Here is a 16,380-nt window from a genome sequence, read left to right as displayed (position 1 = left end):
AGATACTCCTGGTACAACACCCCCTCCCTCAACCATTTCTGATTTAAACGCCACAATCCTTTCCCCAATCCGTGAATCCCCCCTCCCCCCAGCTCGACCAGCACCATCTTGTGGTCTGAGAAATCAACCTCTACCACCCTTGGTGCCTTCCCACACGCCCCTCCCCGAACTAAAAACCGGTCGATTCTACTTCTACAAGTGCCCCGGGCAAAAGTGAAACCCTGCGTCCCACCACCAAACTCTATGTGCGCGTCCACCAATCCCGCTCCCTTCATGATCCCTGCTAGCCGTACCCCATCGTAACCTACTTGCGCCGCCCTCCTCCCCCTATCCTCCTTCCTCAGGACTGTGTTAAAATCCCCCCCCCAAACTAGCTGCCGTGAGGTGTAAAGGTACGGCCGAATTTTCCCAAACAGTGCTGCCCTTCCCCGTTTGCTTTGCGGCCCGTAGATGTTAATCACCCGCAAAGCCACCCCCCGCAATCTCACATCTAACACCAGACACCTCCCAATTCGCAGCTCCACCACCCTCTGGATCTCTACTTTAAATGTTTTGAAGAGGATGCCTATCCCCCCATACCGTTCCCCTGCCAGACCCCAAATAGAGGGCCCCCATCTCCAGGCCTGCTTTGCCCGCCGAACCTCCTCCAGCGTTCGCAGCCTGGTCTCCTGCAGAAGAAAACAGTCCACCGCCACGGCAGAGAGGCCATCGAACGCCAAGCATCTCGCCCTCTGGGAGGCGACACTAGCCACATTAAGTGTGGCGAATGTTAACAGCAGTCCAGCCATCATTGTGCCGTTCCATACCCCCCGCCCTCCTGGCTACCTTCCCTCTGCTCCATACTACCTCCAGGGATCCCTTCCCCTTCACCCTCCCCTTCCTCGTCCGCCCAGTCCCGGACCCCTAGCTCAAAAAGCCCCCCCCCTTTCCTTACTTTCTTCCTCCCCTTCTTCCTCTTTTCTTCGCCCACCTCCCTCCCTTCTTGGGAGTCGTCCACTGACCCTCCCCCCCCTGCCTCCTCTCCCGCCCCTTCTGCCCCTTCTTCGACCCCCTCCATCAATCCTGCCTCCAGCCCATCCTCCCTCTCCTCTCTTGCCTTCATCCCTGCCTCCTGTCCTACCCTCCTTTTCTCCCCCACCCTCCCTTCAGCCCCCCCCAATCTGCCCCCCACCTCCCCGACCTCCTACACTACCATTTCCTCCTCTTCGTCCCTCAAAACCTTCTCCCTCTTCTTCTTCTTCCTTTTACCCGCTGTTCCCTTTCCAGCGTCTGCCATGCTTTCCAATCCATCCTGCCGGCTCATCCCATCCTCTCCTTCCTCTCCTGCCAGTTCGTCACCCCCTTCCTCATCTTCCAATCCCCTAAATCTGTTCTCTACTTCTATCCCCATTCCTGCCTCCCCTCCCCCTTCCTCCCGTACCCCCGTCACCTTCCGTTGTTTTTTTGACACCCGCGTCCAACCCTCATCTGCCCCGTCCTGCCGCTTCCGCCCTTCCCCCAACCCTTCCCCACCTCCCACTCCCTGTCCCTCCGCAGCTCCTTTCCCCCCCACCCCGGGAACCTGATCTCGCCCTACATTCACTCCCCCCCTCTCCCTCTGAACTGGACCGCCCCCTCCCATGTCCTCCTCTCCCCCGTTATGGGAGGCCCAAGGGCAAGCTCTGAATGCATGCCCCAGACCCCCACACAAATTACACCGGATAGATGCACAAGACTCCGTAGGATGCTCCTTAGACCCGCACTTCCCACACTGCCGTACTGGGCACGACATACTAAAATGTCTGAATGACCCGCACTTGTGACATTGCCGCGGCTGCCCCTTGTAAAAGCAGAGGATCCGATCCCTGCCAATGAACGCCGCGGAGGGAATGTGCTGGGTCACGTGTCCTGCCTGCTTCAGCCTAACCTGCGCACACCATCCTCCCGCCCACACCCTACTGGGGTCAGGGAGTTTGGACAAGGGGGTACGCAATTCTGCGTACCGCTGTAGCCAGAAGGCCAGGTCCGCCCCTGAAATGGATTCATTTCGGACCAGCAGGGTTACCTGCACCAGGTCAGGTCTGCTGATCGGTACGGCCCTAAAGTTTCTCCAATCCCCTTTCCCCCTTACCCCCTCGTATTTCTCCCAGAAGACCTCCATGCCTCGCTGGGTCAGAAAACTAACATCATACTCTGGGATATTCACCGGGTGGATACAGGCATAGAGGTCCTCTGGGAGAAATCCTAAACCCAAGACCAACTTCAGGGCCTCATCCCTACTTGGCATCCCCCCCTCCCCCACCCACCTTAACTGAATCACATTCCTCCTTTTGGGAACCTGGCCCCCCCACCCTCCCCCCCATCCTTCCCCAATGCTTCCTGCCCCCCCATTCCCCCTGCGCCCGCCCCTCCCACCTACTACCGCCGCAAAGGATGGAGCACCCCCCCACCGTCCCCCTCCTCCATCTCCTGCACTGAGACCCCCCTGCTCCTGCTGCGCCGTACCCCCCCTCTCTCTCTTGCCTCCCCTCTCAGCCTCCCTCCCTTCTCTCCCTTCTGTCAGCAGACTTTGCACATCCCCTGCCTTCACAGTGTGCTTCTGTACCATTTCCCCTGCAGCAAAAAACCTGCCATTGTCCCCTTCAAAACGTTCGCTAGAGACAGTGAGAGCAGGTTCCCCTAAATACTTGTTCCCCTCCCAATGCCCCTGACCCCCTCCCCCGCCCACCGAGCCAACCCTCCCCTCCCGGCCCGAACACTCCCCCCTGGCTCGCACCCCTGCAGCCTGGCCAACTGCAAAGTCAAAGGTACCAGTCAAGTTTCCTTCTGGCGCACACTGCAAGGCAAACACCTCCCGCTCCTCCCCCCCTCCTTCCCCCCCGGAACCTGCTCTCTGTGCTGGGTCCCTCCTTGCAACGTGCTGCTCCAGCTTTCCCTGTGCGGGCCCGCTGTTTTCCTGGGAACTGGTCTCCCCTCTGGCGTCCTGCTTCGTTGGGACTTCCTGCTCTGCCGTTTTGCAAAGTAAGAGTGGCTTCCCGCACTCCAGCACCACTCGCTCTCCCAAACATGGGGAATCCTCCTGCGCTGTAGCATTCTCCTCTGCGGCCATCCCTGCTCCTCCAGCCCGATTGGCTGGCGCCTCCTGCTCCAATGTGCTGGGCGGGCATGGCATCCCGCCACCCGGCAGCGCAGTTCCTTGCCATTCTGAACCTTTATGTGGGGAACACTGTGTGGCCTCCTGTGCTTTCTCTATGGAAAACCACTCCTTGTCTTCACCTGCCTTTCTTCCTGCATTCTCCTTTAAGAGGCAGCTCCCTGCTGGAACATCTCCACTTTCAGTCCTTAGCCCTGCTGCAGGCTGATTGGCTGGAACATCCTGCTCCTCAGAGCTTTGTGGGTGAGGCCTCCCAGGCATTTTTTCCTTGCCGTCTGCTTTTACTACAGGCAATGGGAACAGGACAACCTCCTCTTCTCCAGGTAAGTTCTCTGTTTCAACTTCCACCACCACTTCTGTGGAAAAAGGTCTCTCTCCTGAAATTGCAGCCTCTGTTTCAACAATGTGAAAAGTCTTAGTGTTTAAGTTTTTTTCCTGTTCTGTTCTCCCACACTCAGGTGCTCTCAATGAGGCTTCCACAGCCCCACCTTCAGTCCTGCTTACTCCAGAAGCTGCCTGCATTGGCCCAGACTGACTAGCAAGGCATTGCATGAATTTCAATGTATTTTGGGTGCTAGTTCCTGGCAGCTCCCCTGATGCTTCAATGTTCTGGGGTCCAAAGACTGGGCTGATTCCTTCCTGCTCTGTTTGTTGCTTCCACTGTACCGAGGCTGACGGGGCCTGTCCCCCCGAGGCCATCCTGTCTCTGTTGATATAGAGTTCTCTCAGAGGATTTCCAGGGCCTTTCCTCAGGGCCCTCAGCAGCTGTTCTTTTCTCTGGAGAAGCCTAAGCAGCCTGGTTTCCTCTTTCATATAGGTTTTGCGATGCTCTGCTGGGGCCAGCCTGCTCAGGGCTTTTGCCATTTTGACTCGCTTCCCCAGGTCCACCACCTCCTTCTCCGTACTTTTAATTCTCTTCACCACTTTAATTATGCCACTGGCCGGGTCCTCTGGATCCTGGCAGTAGTCCACAAGCTCTTCCTCCTCTAGATCGTCACTATCCTCACTGCTTTCCTCCTCCACCTCCGGCAGGGCCTCTTGACAGATCTCCATTACCACTCTTTCCTTCTCAGACCAGCTCTTCTCTAGGGTCTCCGCCAGCTCTCTCTCCCCCTCACCTGCTGGACGTCGTGCGGCCGCGAGGGGGGTACCAGTCCGGCTTCCTCCCTTGGAGTCTGGCCCTCTTCTATCCACAGGGCTCCTTTCCCTCCTCCCTGCGGCACTGCAAGGGAGGAGACCGCTTTTCCTGACCCTCTGGTCCCTGAGCCCAAGAGGCCCCATGGCCTGGGCCTGTCCTGGGGAACGCTCCCCAGAGGCCCTCCACATCCTTGGGGAGGGAGTTAGGCCTCACTCTCCTCCCACTGGAAGTCTGCAGAGCTCTCTGAAACACCTCCTTCCACCTCAGCAGACTGGATGGACCGTACAGGTCTTTCTCTGCCGTCATCTACTATGTTACTATGTCAGAGCCCCACACAATGTTTACCCTATCTCCTCCCCCCCCCTTTCCAGTAGTGCCCCTCTGTGTCCCCCTTTTCCATAGTGCCCTGTGCCATTTCTTCTTTTTCTAGCATTGCCTCTTTGCTTTCCAGTGTCCCTACCCTCTCCCTGTCCAGTATTGACTCTGTGTCCTTCTCCCTCCTTGTCCAGCATTTACTATATCCTTCTCTCTCCCCATGTTAACCTTCTTCCCCGTCTCTTTCAGCGCTCCCCATCCTCCTTAGGGCTACATATCTCCCTGACCTGCTCCCACGGTCCATCCTCTGGCAGTTCCAAGGAGGTTTTAATAGACAGGAGACCAAGTGAAGTCAAAATTTTAAAACCAATTAGGCCAGTCTCAGTTTCCCCTTCCCCGCGCAGCTGTCATCGCCACATTCGCAAAAGAAAGCAAGCAAACCTATGAGTTGCTGCATCCACATTGTCACTCTTTATTATTGGTAGCATTTGTATTTAATCTCACTTATATTTTCAAACATGTCGATTTGTGCAGTATACGGATGTACACAGAAGTACATCCATAGTACATGCCCAGCTAAGTACATGCCCAGCTAAGGAACAAGTTATTTTGAGTTAGTCTTCACTGGACCAAACTTGCTTTCCTTGTGCCATCACTATCCAGCAGGATAAGCAGTATTGTGGAGGATAAAGGATTTTTTTTTTTTAACATTTATATCACATATTATCCCAAGCAAAGTCGGATTCAGTGTGGCTTACATATAACACATGCTAGAGTGTCCCTATAACCAGCCCCTCTAAATGACACACTGATTACAATTTATAACAAATTACTACTCTTCCTATGAAAAGTTATTGTTATTAATTTGTTATAAATTGTAATCAGGGCAGGCAAAGGAAGGAGAAATGCTTCACCTGGTGGGAGTTGTTTTGTTGTTATCCAGGGTCCTTCTCACAGTTATGGCAAAATGAAATATCCTCATCTGTGGACAAGACCGCTGCTGTGACAAACCCGTTTGCATATATGATTGAGGAATGGTAGGGGTGGGTGGGTGTGAATCTATGGAACAGACAGTCAGCACAAAAGAGAAAAAGATTCTTAACAACCAATGCTATTTTCTTCCACCCACATTTTGTTTTTACCAGGAAGTCCCTCTGGCCATGCAATGGGCTCTGCTGGAGTTTACTATGTCATGGTGACCGCTGTTCTGACCAGTATACTTCAAAGACATCCATCAAAGAACTTCAAAAACAGGTAATTCAATCGGGCAATAGATAGCAGGATTCCCAATCACCAGAGAGAACTAATATGGCCCCTCCCATTGCTTCTCCCAGCTTCTTCCGCAAATTCGCCCATTGCTCTGCCCATCCTGACCCATTGCTCCTCCCCAGCATTGCTGACTTGTGACCAGTGGCAAAAGGAGTGGCAGCAGGAAACACCTTCAGAAAACATAATTTCTCCGAGGACAAGCAGGCTGCTTGTTCTCACGATTGGGTGATGTCCACGGCAGCCCCCAGAATCGGAAGATCTTCCTAGCAACAGAAGTTTGCTAGCTCTCGCGTGATCCGTGTGCATTGCGCATGCGCGACCATCTTCCCGCCCGAATGCGAGCGTGCTTGTCAGTCTCTCTTTTTCCGTGGTCAGAACGGTCGTGTATCGGTGAGGAGTAAGTTGCAGTAATCAAGGCGAGAGGTAATGAGAGCGTGGACGAGAGTTCTGGTGGTGTGCTCAGAGAGGAAAGGGCGAATTTTGCTGATGTTGAAGAGGAAGAAGCGACAGGTCTTGGCAGTCTGTTGGATATGCGCAGAGAAGGAGAGGGAGGAGTCGAAAATGACTCCGAGGTTGCGGGCAGATGGGACAGGGAGGATAGGGGTGTTATCAACAGAGATAGAGAGTGGAGGAAGAGGAGAAGTGGGTTTAGGAGGAAGACGAGGAGCTCGGTCTTGGACATGTTCAGCTTCAGGTGGCGGTTGGACATCCATGCCGCAATGTCGGATAAACAGGCCGATACCTTGGCCTGGGTCTCCACGGTGATGTCAGGTGTGGAGAGGTATAGCTGGGTGTCATCAGCATAAAGATGATACTGAAAACCATGAGACGAGATCAGCGAGCCCAGGGAAGAGGTGTAGATTGAGAAGAGAAGGGGTCCAAGGACAGATCCCTGGGGAACTCCAACAGATAGTGGGATGGGAGTGGAGGAAGATCCATGGGAGTGTACCCTGAAGGTGCGGTGGGAGAGATAAGAGGAGAACCAGGAGAGGACAGGGCCTTGGAACCCAAAAGAGGACAGCATGGCAAGAAGTAATCATGGTTGACAGTGTCAAACGCGGCGGAAAGATCGAGGAGGATGAGGATGGAGTAGTGACCTCTGGATTTGGCCAGGAGCAGGTCGTTGCAAACTTTAGAGAGTGCTGTTTCTGTCGAGTGCAGAGGGCGAAAGCCGGATTGAAGTGGATCGAGGATGGCATGAGAGGAGAGAAAGTCAAGGCAGCGGCTGTGAACAGCGCGCTCAAGTATTTTGGAAAGGAAGGGTAAAAGAGAGATGGGGCGGTAGTTGGAGGGGCAGGTAGGGTCAAGTGAAGGTTTTTTGAGGAGAGGTGTGACAACGGCGTGCTTGAAGGTGTCAGGGACAGTTGCAGTGGAGAAAGAGAGGTTGAGGATGCGACAGATGGCGGGGGTGACAGTATGGGAGATGGTGTTGAGTAGGTTGGTGGGGATGGGATCAGAGGAACAGGTGGTGCATTTCGAGGAGGAAAGAAGGCGGGAAGTTTCATCCTCGGTGATCTCAGGAAAAGAGGAGAAAGAGACCTGGGTAGGTTGGTTGATGGAGAGGGTTAAAGGGTGAAGAGGAGGTGGTGGCTTGGTCGTGAACTCAAGGTTGATCTTTTGCACTTTGTCGCGGAAATAGTCGGCCAGTGATTGAGGAGAGAGAGAAGGGGGAGTAGGAGCGGGGGGCACTTTTAGGAGGGAGTTAAGGGTGGTGAAGAGACGACGAGGGTTGGAGCTGAGAGAATTGGTCAATTGGGTGTAATAGTCCTGTTTTGCACGGAATAGGGAGGAGTGGAGGGAGGATAGCATGAATTTGTAGTGGAGGAAGTCTGGAAGGGTACGAGATTTCCTCCAGAGGCGCTCAGCGGATCGGGTGCAGGAGCGAAGGTAACGGATGCAAGGAGTCAGCCAGGGCTGGGGATTGGTGCGCTTTGTGGGACGGGAGATGGATGGCGCAAGGGTGTTCAAAGCAGAGGAGAGAGCGGTATTGTAGGCGGAGACCGCTTTGTCGACAGTTTCGGAGGACATGATGGAGGGGAGGAGATTAGAGATAGTAGATGATAAGGTGGAGGGGTCAATAGCCTGGAGGTTCCTGGAGGTGGTGGTTAAAGTTGGACGGGGTGGAGGGGGGGGGGGGGAAGAAGTGTGAATGTGATCAGGTGATGGTCGGAGAGAGGAAGAGCTGAGACGTGGAAATTGGAGGGTGAGCTGGAGGAGGAGAGGACGAGGTCAAGACAATGGCCGTCACGATGAGTAGGGGTGGTGGAGCACAGCTGGAGGTTGAAGGAGGATGTTAGGGTGAGGAACTTAGAAGCATGGGGGTCGGATAGGTCATCAGCATGTACGTTAAAGTCTCCGAGAATGAGGGACGGAGATGAGGGGTCAAGAAAGACAGAGAGCCAAGCATCAAAGTCGGTAAGGAAGGAAGGGAAGGATTTATCAGGGGGGCGGTAAATGACTGCCACTCTGAGTGGTAGCGGGTAGAATAGCCGGATGGAATGGGCTTCAAAGGATGAGAAGCAGTGAGACTGCGGTAGGTGGAGGGGTTGGAAACTACAGGAGGGTGAGAGTAGTAGCCCAACGCCTCCGCCGCGGCCAATTGGGCGGGGCGTGTGGGAGAAGAGATAGCCTCCATGGCAGAGGGCTGCAACGGAGGCAGAGTCTTCCGGGGAGAGCCAGGTTTCGGTTAGGGCGAGCAGTTGAAGGGAGCGAGAGATAAAGAGATCGTGGGTGAGAGGCAGTTTGTTGCAGACTGAGTGGGCATTCCACAAGGCGCATGAGAAGGGGAGGGAGGAGGGGGGAAGGAGGGGAATAGAGACGAGATTGGAGACATCCCGGGATCGTTCGCAAGGATAGGACGGGGACAGGTGAGGGGGACCTGGATTAGGGTTAATGTCTCCCGCGGATAGCAGGAGGAGGAGCAAGAGAGTGCGGAGGAGGGTGGGGGAGGTTGGGCGACGAAGGCGACGAAGACGGGGTGTACTGAGGAGGAAAGGGGATGGGTTAATGGCAGGAAGGAAGTGCCGAAGGTTGAGAGCCAGGAAGGAGGGGGACAAGAGGGATGGTAAGGTGAGGGATGGAGGTGAATAGGGTATTGCGGTGGCGGGCAGGGTGGGAGGGCAGCGAGTAGTTCTAATGGTAGACAGTGGGAGTGGGGGGGAAAGGAGATTAGGAAGGGACAGGGCAAGGAAGAGAACATGGACAGGGGCCATAGGTGGTGACTGAGGTGTAACAGGTGACAATATAGTGACTGAGGTGTTAAGCAGTTAACAGGTGTTAATGGGTGACTATGTAATGACTGAGGTGTTAAGCAGATAGATAGGGCTTGAAGCTAGGTTTTGGGTTGGCGATTAGATAAGTCAATGGCTGATAAGCTAGCAGGCAGGTAGGTAAGTCAATGGCTGAGAGGCTCGCAAGCAGGCAGGCAGGTTACTCGATGTGTTAACAGTCAGATGGATTGGAGCAAGCCGGAACAAGCTGAAGCAAGCAGGAACAAGCCGGAACAGGCAGGTACAGATGGACAAGCTGGAACAAGCAGGAACAGATGAACTGTGTCAGGATGAGCAGACGGACAAGCTGGGATCAGGAAGACTGGAACGAGCTGGGATCAGGAAGACTGGAACGAGGTGGAACACGCTGGAGTAGAAGAATTGGAGTAAGCAAGGAGAGGCTGGGTCAGGCAGGCTGAAACACACTGGAGCCGATGGACAGCAAGGGGAAGGCTGGATCGGCAGCTGAAACTAGCTGGACACGCTGGATCCGGTGGACAGGGGCAAGCCGGAAGAAGCTGAATCAGGCGGACTGGAACACACTGGAGCCGATAGACTGGAAGGATCAGGCGGGCTGGAACAAGCTGGGCTCAGGAGAACTGGAACGAGCTGGAACACGCTGGCTGGATCAGGCGGGCTGGAACACGCTGGAGCCAATGGACTGGAACAAGCGGGCTGGAACACGCTGGAGCCGATGGAGTGGAACAAGCGGGGGAAGCTGGGTCAGGCGAACTGGAACAAACTGGGATCAGGAGGACTGGAACAAGCTTGAACACGTTGGGGCGGATTGACTGGAGCAAGCAGGGATTGACTGGAACAAGCTGGAGTGGGCTGGATCAGGTTGGAATGGGCTGGAACAAGCTGGAGCATTAGAGCAGGAACGAGCTGGCACACGGGCTGGAACAAGCTGGAACAGGCTAGGCCAGATGGGCTGGTATAAGCTGGATCAAGTTGGAGCAGAAGACAGCGGCACCGCAGGACTGGAACACGCTAGGACAAGCAGGTGCAGATGTACTGGGGCAAGTAGGAACAGCCGGACTTGGACAGGCAGGTGCAGGTGGACTGTAGCAAGTCGGAACAGACGGACTAAGCAAGCTGGAACGGATGGCCTGGATCAAGTTGGAGCGGATGGACTGGAACAGGCTCAGGCAGATGGGCTGGAACGGATGGACTGGAACAAGCTGGAACAGGCAGGAGTAGGAGTAGCAGGGCCCGAGTAAGCTGGAACAGACAGATTGGACAAGCAGAAGCAGGAGGGAGCAGAGCAGCGGGCTGGAGCAAGCCGGGTCGGAGCAGGCTGAAGGGCCAGAGCAAGCCAGGACAGAGGGCAGGCGGCAGACAGGCAGGACCAGAGCCAGTGAGGGCCACGGGACATGAACATGAGGTCCTAGGGAACAGCTGCCTGTGGACACCTGGCTCCCCAAGCTCCCACGTCAGCAGGATTAACACCAGGGCCAGCTGCCCAGGTCTCCTGGCTCTCAGATGGGCTAGGGAGAACGGCTGCCACGTGGACGCGTGGTCCCGGCCGCCCTCCGCCGACTCACCACCCTACCTCAAACTCCCACGCTGTGCCGGTCACCAGGCAGCGGAACGAGACGGCTGCCACGTGGACGCGCGGTCCTGGGCCGCACAGCTTCGATTGCCCCGCCACCGCTGCTCTCGACCTCCTGCCTGCTTGTGCGCTGATACAGCCACGCCGATCCGTACAGCGACACGAGGCAGTAGGAGGCGCTGACTCCGTGAGCGATTCCCTCCTTGGCTACTGTCCCCCAGAGAGGCCCCCCGTCGCGTTCTTGGCGCATTTTTTTTTGCCTTTTCACTTGTCTTCTTTACCTCGACCCAGGCGGCGAGATTGGTCCAGTGGAACGTCTTGTTCGGGGCCTCGTCTGGTACTTCAACGTTGGCGGAGCCAGTGGTACCGAGGTCATCGCCGGTATCTATGTCTGCATCGGAGGGTGCATCGACGTCCGGAGTGCAGGTGATGGCTGTCCAGAGACCCCACGCTGGTAGCAGTGGGTCTCCACCTGCCTCGAGGGCTCCTGCGGTGCAGGCCCCCCAGGACCGACCACCTTCGGACCCGGCCCAGAGGAAACGTTTGGATTCCACGTCTTCCTTTTCAGTACCGGGAGGTACCGAGGCGAAGGCGAAGAAGCACCGTCATCGGTCACCTTCCTGTCACGGTACCGAGAGCTCCGGGACACCGAGGATTCGGTACCCGTGAAGCGTCGACGCCAGGAGGACCGCTCGCCCTCCATACAAGAGATGTCAATGCACTCTGCTCCGGACAGCCCGGTACCGCCTTCTCATTCCAGACAGATTCTGACATCGTTGCCGGTACCGGCCCCACAGCCTTGCTCGACAGCCACTCTGGACAAGTGCCTCGAGGCCATCCTTTAAGGTATCCTGGAAAGGCTGCTGCGTTCTTCTGCTCTGGTACCGCCGGAGCCTGCGCTGGCGGTACCGTTGAGAGATGCGGTGGTTGGCTCCCCGCCAGTGGTGAGGACTGCGACACAGGTACCGCTTGTGGCATCGGCATCTGCTTCCACCCAGGCTGACTCCCCATCGACATCGCTGGAGGGAGCTTTGTCGCCGCCGACGTGGGAGTCTTCCTCTTGGCATCGCCATCGAGGACCGGGTTCCTCGGCGTCGAGACGGGCTTGGCTTCGGACTGACGTTCGTGAACTTGTGTCCGATACCGACGGTGAGGCCTCGTGGGAGGCGGAGGAGGACACCAGGTATTTCTCTGACGAGGAGTCTTGTGGTCTTCCTTCAGATCCCACTCCTTCACCAGAGAGAAAGCTTTCTCCCCCGGAGAGTTTGTCTTTCTCCACCTTTGTCCGGGAAATGTTTACGGCCATTCCCTTCCCAGTGGTTATGGAGGACGAGCCCAGGGCTGAGATGTTCAAGGTCCTGGACTATCCTTCACCATCTAAGGAGTCGTCCACTGTTCCCCTTCATAATGTCCTGAAGCAGACATTGTTGGCAAAGTAGGCGAAACCATTAAGTAACCCCCATATTCCCAAGAAGGTTGAGTGCCAGTATCGGATCCATGGGGACCCGGAGTTGATGAGGACCCAGTTGCCTCTGGAGTTGTGGATTCGGCTCTCAAGAAAGCCAAGAGTAGTAGAGATTATGCTTCGGCGCCCCCGGGGCGTGAGTCTAAGACTCTGGACTCTTTTGGGAGGAAGGCCTACCATTCTGCTATGCTCGTGCCCAAGATTCAGTCCTACCAGCTCTACACGAGCATCCACTTGCGCAACAATGTGCGGCAGCTGGCGGACTTGGTCGATAAGCTCCCAGCGGAGCAGGCCAAGTCTTTTCAGGAGGTGGTCAGGCAGCTGAAGGCATGTAGGAAATTCCTGTCCAGGGGTGCCTACGATTCTTTTGATGTAGCGTCCAGGGCTGCTGCTCAAGGTATAGTGATGCGCAGACTCTCATGGTTGCGTGCCGCTGACCTGGAGAATAGAGTCCAGCAGCGGATAGCGGATGCTCCTTGCCGGGGGGATAACATTTTTGGTGAGCGCATCGAACAGGTGGTAGAACAGCTCCACCAGCGGGACACCGCATTCGACAAGCTCTCCCACCGGACGCCGTCAGCATCTACCTCTTCAGGTAGGTGTTTTTATGGGGGAAGGAGGACTGCTCCCTACGCTTATAATAAGCATAGGTACAATCCACCTGCTCGCCAGCCTGCTCAGGCTAAGCCCCAGCGCGCTCGTTCACGTCAACAGCATGCGACTCCACAGGCCCCTGCAGCTCCCCAGCAAAAGCAAGGGCTGAGCTTTTGACTGGCTCCAGGCGAGCATAGCCGAGATAAAATTGTCTGTGCCAGACGATCTGCTGGTCGGAGGGAGGTTAAAGTTTTTTCACCACAGGTGGCCTCTTGTAACCTCCGACCAGTGGGTTCTTCAAATAGTCCGGCTAGGATACGCCCTCAATTTGATCTCAAAACCTCCAAATTGACCTCCGGGAGCTCAGTCCTTCAGCTTCCAACACAAGCAGGTACTTGCAGAGGAACTCTCCGCCCTTCTCAGCGCCAATGCGGTCGAACCCGTGCCACCAGGGCAGGAAGAGTTGGGATTCTATTACAGGTACTTTCTTGTGGAAAAGAAAACAGGTGGGGATGCGTCCCATCCTAGACCTAAGGGCCCTGAACAAATATCTGGTCCGAGAAAAGTTCAGGATGCTTTCCCTGGGCACCCTACTTCCCATGATTCAGAAAAAAGATTGGCTATGCTCTCTGGACTTAAAGGACTCCCATCCAGCTCACAGACAGTATCTTCGATTCCATCTGGGAGCATGGCACTTTCAGTACTGTGTGCTTCCCTTTGGTCTCGCCTCTGCGCCCAGGGTGTAAACGAAATGCCTGGCGGTGGTGGCGGTGTCTTTATGCAGACTGGGAGTGCATGTGTTCCCTTATCTCGACAATTGGCTGGTAAAGAACACATTGGAGGCAGGAGCTCTATAGTCCATGCAGGTGACTATTCAACTCCTGGAGCTACTAGGGTTTGTGATAAATTATCCAAAGTTCCACCTTCTTCCAGTTCAAAGACTAGAATTCATAGGAGCTCGTCTGGACTCCCAGATGGCTCATGCCCCCAAGGCGAGAACAGACAATCTTCTGTCCCTTGTTTCCTGGGTGTGAGCGTCACAGCAGATCACAACTCGGCAGATGTTGAGATTGCTCGGCCACATGGCCTCCACAGTTCATGTGACTCCCATGGCCCGCTTTCACATGCGATCAGTTCAATGGACCCTAGCTTCCCAGTGGTTTCAAGCTGCGGGAAATCCAGAGGACATGATCCAACTGTACACGAGTTTTCTCACCTCCCTGCATTGGTGGACAATTCGCTCCAATTTGACTCTGGGCGTCCCTTTCAAATTCCTCAGCCGCAAAAAGTGCTGACGACGGATGCGTCTCTCTGGGGTGGGGAGCTCATGTCGATGGGTTTCACACTCGAGGGAGTTGGTCCCTCCAGGAAACAGGTTTTCAGATCAACCTCCTGGAGTTGCGAGCAGTCTGGAACGCGCTAAAGGCTTTCAGAGATTGGCTGTCTCATCAAATTATTCAAATTCAAACAGACAATCAGGTTGCTATGTACTACATCAACAAGCAGGGGGGCACTGGATCTCGCCCCCTGTGTCAGGAAGCCGTCAGGATGTGGCTTTGGGCTCACCAGCATAGCATGTTTCTCCAAGCCACGTATCTGGCAGGCGTAAACAACAGTCTGGCCAACAGGTTGAGCAGGATTAATGCACCTCACGAGTGGTCTCTCAACTCGAGAGTAGTACGCAAGATCTCCAAGTGTGGGGCACCCCCTTGGTAGATTTTTTTTGCCACTCGGTCACCACAAGGTCCCTCAGTACTGTTCCAGACTTCAGGCCCATGGCAAGACTAGCGTCGGATGCCTTTCTCCTTCATTGGAGTGGAGGAGTGGCCTAGTGGTTTAAGGTGGGGACTTTGGTCCTGGGGAACTAAGGAATGAGTTCGATTCCCACTCAGGCACAGGCAGCTCCTTGTGACTCTGGCAAGTCACTTAACCCTCCATTGCCTCATGTAAGCTGCATTGAGCCTGCCATGAGTGGGAAAGCGCGGGGTACAAATGTAATAAAAAAAAATAAAATAAAAATTGGGGGGAAGGTCTTCCCTGTTGTGCGTATCCTCCCATACCCCTTAGTAGGGAAGACTTTGCTGACACTCAGCAGGATCGTGGGACCATGATTCTGATCGCTCCATTCTGGCTGCGTCAGATCGGGGTTCCTCTTCTTTGGAGGTTGTCCTCTGAAGAACCATGGAGATTGGAGTGTTTCCAACCCTCAGAACGATCGGGGGACAGCTTCTGCATCCCAACTCCGGATCCCTGGCTCTCACGGCTGGTGTTGAGAGCGTAGACTTTGCCTCCTTGGGTCTTTCTGAGGGTGTCTCCCGAGTCTTGCCTTGCTTCCAGGAAAGATTCCACGAAGAGGTGTTATGCTTTCAATGGAAGAGGTTTGCCATCTGGTGTGACAGCCAGGCCCTAGATCCTCGTTCTTGTCCTACACAGACCCTGCTTGAATACCTTCTGCACTTGTCCGAGTTCTGGTCTTAAGACCAACTCTGTAAGAGTTCACCTTAGTGCGATTAAATGCTTTCCATTATCGTAGAGGGTAAGCTATCTCAGGACAGCCTTTAGTTGTTCGCTTCATGAGAGGTTTGCTTTTGTCAAGCCCCCCTATCAAGCCTCCTACAGTGTCATGGGATCTCCATGTCGTTCTCACTCAGCTGATCAAACCTCCCTTTTGAGCCACTGAATTCTTGCCATCTGAAGTACTTGACCTGGAAGGTCATTTTCTTGGTTGCAGTCACTTCAGCTTGTAGAGTCAGTGAGCTTCAGGCTTTAGTAGCTCATGCTCCTTATACCAAATTTCATCATAACTCACCCTAAGTTCTTGCCAAAGGTGGTGTCAGAGTTCCATCTTAACCAATTGTCAATTGTCTTGCCAACATTCTTTCCCCGGCCTCATGCCCACCCTGCTGAACGTCAGCTGCACACATTGGACTGCAAGTGAGCATTGGCTTTCTATCTGGAGCGGACAAGCCCCTACAGACAGTCCGCCCAAATGTTTGTTTCTTTTGATCCCAACAGAAGGGGAGTGGCTGTTGGGAAATGCACCATTTCAAATTGGCTAGCAGATTGCATTTCCTTCACTTACACCCCAAGCTAGGCTGACTCTTGAGGGTCATGTCACGGTTCATAGTGTTAGAGCCATGGCAGCATCAGTGGCCCACTTGAAGTCAGCCACTATCGAAGAGATTTGCAAGGCTGCGACGTGGTCATCTGTCCACACATTCACATCTCATTACTGCCTACAGCAGGATACCCGATGCGACAGTCGGTTTGGGCAGTCGGTGCTGCAGAATCTGTTTGGGGTTCAGAATCCAACTCCACCCCCCTAGGCCCATTTTTTATTCTGTTCCAGGCTGCACTCTCAGTTAGTTGGTTCTATTTAGGTCAATCTCAGTTATGTCCTTGCTGTTGCGAGGCCCAATTGACTAATGTTTGTTGTTTTGAGTGAGCCTGGGGGCTAGGGATACCCCAATCGTGAGAAGAAGCAGCCTGCTTTGTCCTCGGAGAAAGCGAGGACAGCAGGCTGATTGTTCTCACATACCCGCCCTCCTCCCCTTTGGAGTTGTGTCTTCCCTTGTCTTTTGCTTTCTACTGGACTGACGAGCACGCTTGCGTTCGGGCGGGAAGACGGTCGCGCATGCGCGATGT

The 16,380-nt window shown here is 54.7% G+C and overlaps 1 protein-coding gene across 1 annotated transcript in view; it reads left to right on the top strand.

The window, feature by feature from the left end:
- Positions 1–16,380, top strand: part of LOC115481674 (glucose-6-phosphatase-like) — a 63,719-nt gene that overhangs the window by 31,821 nt on the left and 15,518 nt on the right. Inside the window, exon 3 of the mRNA XM_030220996.1 lies at positions 5,732–5,840. Within this exon, the coding sequence (XP_030076856.1) occupies positions 5,732–5,840 (109 nt within the window). The remainder of the gene's footprint in view (positions 1–5,731; positions 5,841–16,380) is intronic.

Source organism: Microcaecilia unicolor, chromosome 12 (genome assembly GCF_901765095.1).
Source record: "Microcaecilia unicolor chromosome 12, aMicUni1.1, whole genome shotgun sequence".
In the NCBI taxonomy this organism is placed as follows: Eukaryota; Metazoa; Chordata; class Amphibia; order Gymnophiona; family Siphonopidae; genus Microcaecilia; species Microcaecilia unicolor.
The sequence above is the reverse complement of the archived record's forward strand: the minus strand, read 5'-3'. Positions and strand labels throughout refer to the sequence as shown.